Source organism: Chelmon rostratus, chromosome 23 (genome assembly GCF_017976325.1).
Source record: "Chelmon rostratus isolate fCheRos1 chromosome 23, fCheRos1.pri, whole genome shotgun sequence".
NCBI classification, from domain to species: domain Eukaryota; kingdom Metazoa; phylum Chordata; class Actinopteri; order Chaetodontiformes; family Chaetodontidae; genus Chelmon; species Chelmon rostratus.
In genome coordinates, this window is record NC_055680.1 from 13,074,974 (window position 1) to 13,084,208 (window position 9,235).

The window sequence follows — 9,235 nt, forward strand, 5'->3', positions numbered from 1 at the left end:
ACAAAAAACGAGCGGTGAATAATTGTGAATGCTGTCGAGCTCTGTTCGGAGCCTTCTGGGAGATGTTTAGTAATTTTCCATCCTTTTTCAAAAGAAGGGAAGAAAATAAAGTGACGGCAGACTCCAGGGGAGTTTTCATCTTTTTTACTCTTCCTTCACGGTATCCTTGTGGTCACACTCACTGTCTGTCATCTGGCAAGTTTAAAGGAATAGTTCAGCCAAGAAATAGTCCCACAGATAAATGCTGCCTTCAAATGGGGTCGTGTTTACTTGAGTCCATATCAACGCCTCCCCTCTTGTGGTATTCAAGAACTTGGAAGTTTTCTGCATGCGCTCACTGAAAAGCTGAAAGTTCATTTTTTTTGGAGGATAGTAAGTCAATATTTTGTTGTTTCAGTTGTATAGATTTTCTTCATAATTATCTAATTTCTGAGGAGTAAGTCATAGTTTCTTGGAAATAAGTGAAGAACGACAAGAGAACAGCGAGGATACAATGTTTTCACAACTTAACCACGAGAACGCCAAACGTATCATGTATCATGTACATGACTTCCTGTGTTTTAACCATTTGAAGGCAGCCACAATCAGCCACAATAAACAAGTATTGACACTTATTTTGTACACACATTATGTGTTAGTGTGCTTTACAGGTGCTGGTAGGTGGTTTGTCACCTTTTGGAGAAAGCCAAGCTAGCAGTTTCCCCCCATTTCCAGTCTTTGTGCTAAGCTAAGCTTATTTACTGTAGATATTCAACAGTGGTATCAATCCTCTCATCTTAAGGCTCCAACAGAAAACAGATATTTTCTAAGATGTGAAACTATTCCTTTAAATTAGGAAAATGTGTAATGTCCAGTTAATGGTTAATTGGTTTGTAATCAGGGTGACAAAGTCCTTTTATAGTTTATTTCTGCTGTAGTGAGTGACAACCAGTTTACATTAAGGTTGTAATGTAACTGTTGCCAGTCTGATTATCGACATTAACAAACTCACACATTCCAAAGAACATCGACCAGCTGACCTTGCAGTGTCCTTAAAAGACCTGCTGCAAATAACAGTCAGCTACACAAGTTACAAACGACAGGAAGGATTCAGACTTTTCTTTTAATTAACTGAAACAAATGAGAGGCAGCATAAAACAGGCAACACAATCTCTGCACCACTGCAGCTACGCAACATTCACATTACCAAGCACACAGCTAAGGTTCTGCATGATTCTGTCCCGTACCGACTCCAATGCGTTAAAAACCAGTACATATTTCCAGTACACATCTACACAGGTGTTTCATTATTCTGGATGACTGGATTTATGAGCATGACCTGACCACACACACCTGTCATCTCTCTACTGGCACCTGTTGGCGCAGGTCAAATTCCACCTTTATGATTCTTTAATTTACATAGAGTCAAGTAACACAAGCAAACTCAGAAACACCTGTATGAGTGTGTAGGACGTTTAACCTGTCGTGTGCTGACTGAGTGTTACAATAGCAACAGTAGGTTTACTGTTAGTGATACACATGTAACTGTACAGGTGTTGATCCAAAAATAAGAAAGAGTTAATTGTGCCATCCTTTAAAGGAAGGTATGAACAGCACAAAAGCGTTTGCTTTGTGCGATGATGTGAATGCTTAATTGAATATCCACTAATTTCCACTAAAAATCAGCCTTATTTAAAGCTTGTGCTCATGACTTCACGGCCACTGAACAGGGCAAATTATAAAATCACGACTTGGACTCATTGGAGCAGCTGATTCCTCCATTAGTGCAAAAAAATCAATCTCAATCCTGAATAGTCATCAATCTGATTGTACCTCTTGGTATTTGTGTACTACAGGCAGACAGACTGTCAGTCTGACAATCTTCAACCGGCTCCGGTCTGGAGATCTGGTAATGGTATGGGGTTTTATTTGGCTCCGGGGTCCCTCCAGCCTCCGAACGTCTTCTCCAGGTAGAGAGCCACCTCGAGGGTCAGGTGGTCCTGCAGCTTCCCAGCAATGACCTGCACGCCAAGAGGCAGACCTTCCTCACCCAGACCCAGAGGGCACTGGGTGACCGGCAGCCCCAGGATGTTGATTATACCTGGAGAACGGATTGAAGGGTTTCATTTCTTGTCTTTCTTTTCCAAATTAAGGCTGAACGGGTGTGTTAGCTGCGACACTTGAGGCAGGACTCACCTGTGTAGGTGAAGTCAAAGGGTCTGAAGAGCGGGTGGTGGTGTTTGGGAGCCACTCTGGGGTGCGTAGGAAACAGACAAACACCGTCAGTCCCCAGCAGCTCCTCCACCTCCTTCTGCAGCTTCTCCTTCTGTTGGATGATGAAGGGCGACGGTTTGGACGCACTGCACATCTCCAGCAGGCCCAGACCTGAAGATGACACACACACACCAGTTCATGCAAACAGCTGCCGCTTTAAGACGAAGCATTTAATTAAAAAAAAAAAATTCAAGTATCAGTAAACTCTTGTTTATTTTAACTACATAAATCATATCAACTCAGTTTCACTCCACATTTATCACACCCAGACAATTAAACATAAACAAATGCAGCCGGATGAAAAACCAGCCTTGAAATTAAAGTCAAACTTCATTCATACCAGTTCAAACAAATGATAAGAAATGCTTACCGATAGCAGCCATGGTATGATGTGATTTCCCCACCACCCATTTCAGCAGCTCCCACAGAGGCCACGCGGGTCGTCCCGGTTCCCCGAGTTGCTCAGCAAACCGCTGAGGAGGCTGAGGGAAGGAAGCGTGAAAACTGTTAGTTCTCTAAGTTTCTCAGGTGACTTAAAGTTTTCCAGTTGTCACCAGGCTCCTCGCTGTCTGAACGGGTTATTATCACGCTGTAAACACTCACCTGTGCCAGAGTCCTAACCGCACTGTGTGTAATCTCAACACCAGCCTGTCATTTAAAAACAGGTCATGAAGTATCTCAAAACAGAGGCACACAGTTTGCTCTCTTCATTAAACTGAAAGATTATTGTGGCTGATACTGCGGCTCTATAATCAGCTGGCCTCTGGCGTCTCACAGGGGTTTTCTCCATCGCAGTATAATCATGTGGTCACATGGTCTGATCTGAATGTAGAAGAGTAAAACCAGTTTGCTCCATGCTCTTATTTGAAAGAAATAGGTTACAAGATAAAATTATTTGGTGACATTCAAGCACTGAGAATTTTGCAAGTTCCTTTTTGCAATACAACAATGTAAAAATACTCTATTACAAGTCCTTCACTCAAAATCCTATTTAGAGCATATATGTAAAAGTACAGAAGTATCAAAAATACTACAGGTATTATGTCTATCATTTTAGATTAGATTATATTCACGCAACAATCTGTAAGTAACATTGTACTGTTGTAGTTGGTTGAGGTGGAGCGAGTTTAAACTTCATTATATACAGCTTGTAGTTTAGTCCTGTGGTTCTCAGCGTAGGGTTCAGACCCCCTGCAGAGGGTCACAAAGTAAATCTGAGGGGCCGTGAGATGATTAATGGGAGAAAACACTCATTTGGCTTCATAAGGCTGTACTTTAATCTTGGCTTTTTGTGAAATACTGAATAATTTTACCTCATTGAACTTTAAAATTTCTCTTTTAAAACTGGAGAAACCACTGATTTAATCATTAACGGCGCATTGTATTTTCTTTTAGTTTATTTTATGTTAAATCTTAATCAGAGAAGCAAATATTAACTATAGCTGCCATGTATGTGCAAATGAGTAAAAGCACAGTTATTTTCCTCTGAAATGTTAAAAAGAAGCAGAGAGTAGAAATACTCAAGTGAAGAGGAAGTACCTCATCACTGCCCACTACAACTACTGTCACAAGAGCCAAGTGTGAGTGTGTGTGTGTGTCTGGCAGCAAAACAGATCAGTGAAACATTTGTGGGCAGCAGAGTACAATAGGAGCTGGGACTCAAGACTCAGCCTGCTTTCTGTCACAGAACGCAGGGACACCTCATTCTGGATCCAGTTGTCAGTCAGACCTACCTTGCCGTCTTTGTCAGGAAGACCTAGGTAGGTGTTCCAGATCTGGAAGCCGTAGCGGAGCTCGGGGAAACGCACTTCTTGGACTTCCACTCCGAGGTCGGCCTCCAGGCGCTCCACCACCTGGAGAACATCACATGATTTCAATTCTAAAAACCTCCCCGGTGTGCCGGGTTTACCGGCAAGGCTCCAGGTTTCTGGACCTAACAGACCTTCCTCTGAATCTCCATGAGCTCTTTGCTGACGGGGTACGACATGAGAGAGGGGCCATTGTGGGGGATGGTGAAGAACCGCAGCTTCTTCAGGTCAACCTTCGTGTTTAAGGACAACCTGTGGACGCACAAGTGAGGAGCAAATTAGGCAAACAAATACACCTGAAATGACTCTTTGCCCTGTGAGGCACTTTGGATTGTGGTTCAAGTGATCTCCATCGATATCTCGCTTAGTGAATAAAGACATTTTTTTTTTTTTACTGCCATATTTGCACCTAATTTGGCTTCAGATACCTTGTTGAGTCACCTGCTTGTGTGTGAATTTGGACTTTAAAAAATTAGCTAAAATAAAATATATGATGTGATATGATGTATAATATTCTGATCATCGTCATCACGATTAGATTAGATTAGATTTCACAATTTCTATTTGCTTATTTGGGAACTAAATGTATTATTTACTTTCTATTATGTTAATTATCAAACCTCATAAACATGCACCTCCTTGCAAACAGGTGACATTCATCAAGTGATCACACAACATGTTTGTCCAGTTGGGACGATAAGAATACAAAAATAGGAGCAGGAAAATGATGCATGAGGCCCGTTATCACATCCATGTAGCATAACAGGAATTAGGATTGAATAGCAGCGAGTTTCTAGGCAGATTGTTACCAAAGCTGCTGAAATATTACACCACACGCTGATAAAAGGCATGTTTTCTTGTGTGTCCACAGAATAACTGCGTATACGCACGAGCACGGAGAACGTGCTCCACTGTTTGTGAAGTAATGCTGGAGACAAAAAGCACGTCTTCCCTGATGCAGCGGAGCTCTTACATGTGAGCGTTGGGGCCCGCCATGATCTTGAGCATGGGCAGCAGGTCGCCGGCGTAGCGGCACATGGGACCACAGCTGATGAACTCCTCCTGTCTGCCACTGCAGGTAGGGTGCTGGTTCTCGTGGGACACGACGCCTGCGCGCGCACACACACACACACACACACACACAACGCAGTTACAGCGTGAAGAAATAACAGCAGGAACAAGTTCTTTCCACGTCCAGCGGCTACAGAGCAGGGGATTCATGCTGATGTAAGTCATTAGTCCAATTTTCACTCTCTTTTTGCTCTGCCTTTGGTCTCTACCACCTCCTGAGGGAAATATCTGTCTCTCTAGCTGCTAAATGCTCCAATATGTGCACAGCTAGTTGCTAATTTGTAAAATTCAAGCACTTTCAAGGTACATAAACCAAATACTTCCAGACCCTTGCAGCCTTAATCTAATTTGTTACAAATGCTAAATTGTTTGCAATCAAACCATATTGTCCACTTTATTTATTTTACCAGCTCTTCGTGTTAACTTTGTATGTTTTGTTCGCTTCTTTTGGCACCAGGAGAAGACGAACAAACATGACAACTGGATCGTTTCACGTCAAGTACTAGAAGATTTTTGGTTTACGTGAATGAACGTGCAGATGAAAAACCCAGATCGTGGTGAAAATCAACCACTTTTCTAACCTTGAAAGCATGATGGTTAAAATGAATGAAAACAGTGAAGAGCTGCAGGTTCGGGTGCTAATCCTCTGTTGGTTCATCACTGTTTCACTTTGTTTTCACATTGTCATTTGATGAATTGTTGTTATATGGTTCTCTTTTGAAGCACAGCAGATATTGCGACAGCACACGGAACAGGACAGGCTGCATTAACGCACGTTTCACACTGAGCCCTTCTTACCTGGAGTGGTTTTATGGCCGAATATTCCGCAGAAGAAGGAGGGAATGCGGATGCTGCCGCCGATGTCCGAGCCCACGCCGATGACCGAGCCTGCTCCTGCCAGTATGCTGGCCTCCCCGCCTGAGGCAGGCGGAGGAAGGAGGAGATAAACAGGGAGAGGAGAGACAGTCTGGTTAGATTAGAAACTTTATTCAGTCTTCAACTATCCACAGTACATCCTGCTTTGAGCTAACAGATAATCTTATAAACTATAACATGAAATCACAACATATCTGAATATAGCTCTTCTTAACATGCCCTTAACAACAAGAAGCTGAAGAATTCACACAAGATCTGTGAACAGATTTCCCCTGCAGTGACCCCCGGGCCAGAGCCTGTGTTTGTGCATCTGCAGTGTAATATGATTATCAGGCCAAACCGCGGCAACAAAGAGGCCGCCTGCAACAATAAGCAGCTCTGAAGTCAACAACAGCGTCCTGCTCCCCCCTCAGAGAGAGGCAGGAGCCAGCAGCCGCTAACCTGAGCTTCCTCCCGGTATCCTCTCCAGGTCGTACGGGTTGTTGGTGATGCCGTACAGGTGGTTGTGGGACTCCAGCCACATGCACAGCTCGCTGGTGTTGGTGACGCCCAGGGGGATGGCGCCCGCCCTCTTCAGCAGGGCCACCGGAGGGGCGTCGACAGTGGCCACGACTCCTCGCCTGGAGAACGCGCCCGTCGTGAAGGGCATGCCTGCGAGATGGAAACGAGGCGAAAATCTTTCAAATTCTTTCTGACCTGCTTTGGTTTTCATTGTGCGACCATCATGAGGAGGAAGCTGAAACAGTTCCTGGGTGTGGGTGGATTTATGGGACCAGTATCAAACGCTGAGTAAACCAGTTAACCCTGGTTTCAGGTGACTGACAGGAGATTAGATTTCGGGGACTTACCCTGGAGGGCGTAGGACTCTTTGACTGACAGGGGGACTCCCAGTAAAGGCAGCCGGTCCTCCAGCACCTCCTCTCCCCCGGTCTCCTCCTCGATCAGCTTGTCGACCTGAGCCGCCTCCTGGAGGGCGGCGTCAAACCTGGATGGGGGGGAGAAATAAACTATTTGACCCAGTTCTGTTTAATTCCTGATTTTAAGATTATGCGCCATAGCTGAAACAACAACTTCCAGATTTTCTGTTTCAGACCGTTTCAAACGTAACAGACGAGGGCTCAAGTGCAGGAGCTGCAAGCACCCACCCATGCCTCTTAAAACGCCTAAAACCCCTGTGTGACGTCTTTGAATGTCTTTATTCGTCCAATCAAGGAGCACAACAAACATCAATAAGCATCAGAGGAGTCGGGCTTGCCTGTCTTTCACGACAGCGTTCAGAAGGGGGTTGACTTCCTGGATCCTGTCAATGTAAGCCTGCACCACCTCCACACTTGACACCTGCAGAAACACAACATGTAGAAGTGATTAATGACACACACACGCACGCACGCACGCACACACACACGCACACACAAAGAAAAACAAGTAAGGCATCCAGACTCATTAAAAACAGGCTTTTCCTGGAAACAGAGAGTAGGAGAAGGAAGAAAAAATATACATGTTTGCACATGTCCCCTGACATGTTTTGCAGTGGATTATAGTGCCGTCTGTTAATCATTCTGTTGATAACAGCAGCCCAGGTGACATCTGATTAATTGACAAGTCATTTGAGTTGAGTTGAGATAATGCTGTAACACCTGTACCTGTGTGATACTGTCTAAATAAAGTTAAAATTGCATTGCAGGGAGGATGCTTGAATAGAGTCCACTTTAAAAAGGAGCACAGGTGTTTTTGTAGGAAGTGGCTGAAGTTAAATAGCCACTTCCGGATTAAGAAGCACAGGTGTGCGTTATGCCGTTATTCCACAGGTGCAACTGTTGAAGCCAAACACGCTAAAGCTCGCCAGTCCAGCCGCAGTCGTCGCCTGGTTTCACCGGCTACACACCTCCTTCCGCCGGATCTTCTTGGCGAGCTGGCTCGCCGACACCAGCAGCAGCGGGTTGCTGACGGGCGGGAGCTTCGTCCCGGACACAGCGGGACGTCGAGTGGACATGAGCCGGAACAGCGCGAAGAGGGCTCCCATGAGCGTCCTGAAGAGCCACACCTGGAGCTTCTCCACTCGGCTCAGCGACATGTTTCTACCGCGGAGGGGGGACGGCAGGTCTTCGAGTGTCTCCGGTCAAAGCCGCCTAGCATCCAGTTCCTGTGTTATATACCACGTTACGCGTATGGCGACATCAGGTTAGCACAGGCTAGCGGGGCCGGAGACCGGAACTACATTGTTTGGGCTTCAAAATAAAATCATTAAAGAGGATTGATATATTGATATATATATATGTTTTCACTTTCAACTCCCATACCAAAAAAGTGGTTGTTAGACTGAAACATAAATAAAACAGAATAAATAAAAGATAATTTGATACTTTTTTTTGGACTTATATCAACTGAAAACAGTAAAAACAATGTATTTAATGCTTTACCTCATTAACTTCATTATTTTTTGTAAATATATGCTTATTCTGAATTTGATGTCGTAAATAGTAGAAAAGTACGGTACTTTTTACTTCGCTAAAATTATTTCACAACTTTAATTAGTGATTACTTTTAATATTAAGACTGCATTTAACATAATCTTATGAAATATGATGCATTGTTATGGATTACCACTGTGTTTCCCAAAGCACCGCACTGAAGTCACTCAAAAGATGAATGAACTCTCACCATCGCTCTGAAAAGTGCGCGCAGTACGAGGACCATGTAGGCAAAACGAGTTAATTTTGAAAGGTCTGACCGGAATTTCATCTGCGCAGATTGACAGTGAGCCATGTCCACGTTAAACAAGGTTCAATTTTGCAGGTTTTCCGAGTCAAAGTTTAACCTGAGTTGCGTTATCGTGCTTGTTACAGTAGAACACAGTTAGAAATTAACTTAACACTCTGGACAGAACTGAACACAGACAGCCACTGCACTCTGGGGATTGTTAAATCTTACTTTTTCTTATCTTATAAAACTGTTCTTCTATGTTTTCCACTTTCCTCTGATGCTCTCAATCAGTGGTGGAAAGAAACTAATATTCACTCAAGTTGGTAGCTTGCACCTGTAAGTACCGTACTTTACTTCAATATTTCCCCCTCACGCTCCTTTATATTTCTACCCCTTTCACACCAGAGGGGAGTATTGTACTTTTTACTCCACTACATTTATTTGACACTAGTTTTTTTAAGTAATAAAAAAAGCATGATATAATGCAGTTCTATACTATTAATTTGCCCTGTGGAATACAAAGT

At 43.8% G+C, this 9,235-nt stretch overlaps 1 protein-coding gene across 1 annotated transcript; it reads right to left on the minus strand.

The window, feature by feature from the left end:
* Window positions 1-4: 4 nt before the first annotated feature.
* faah2b (fatty acid amide hydrolase 2b) lies at window positions 5-8,214 on the minus strand. The gene is made up of 11 exons (XM_041964976.1): window positions 7,894-8,214; window positions 7,264-7,346; window positions 6,857-6,993; window positions 6,450-6,659; window positions 5,931-6,050; window positions 5,035-5,170; window positions 4,196-4,313; window positions 3,987-4,106; window positions 2,624-2,735; window positions 2,176-2,364; window positions 5-2,080 (listed from the first exon to the last, which is right to left on the minus strand). Exons 1-11 carry the CDS (start codon window positions 8,080-8,082, stop codon window positions 1,905-1,907), a joined length of 1,590 nt encoding a protein of 529 aa, XP_041820910.1. The 5' UTR covers window positions 8,083-8,214; the 3' UTR covers window positions 5-1,904.
* Window positions 8,215-9,235: the final 1,021 nt, after the last annotated feature.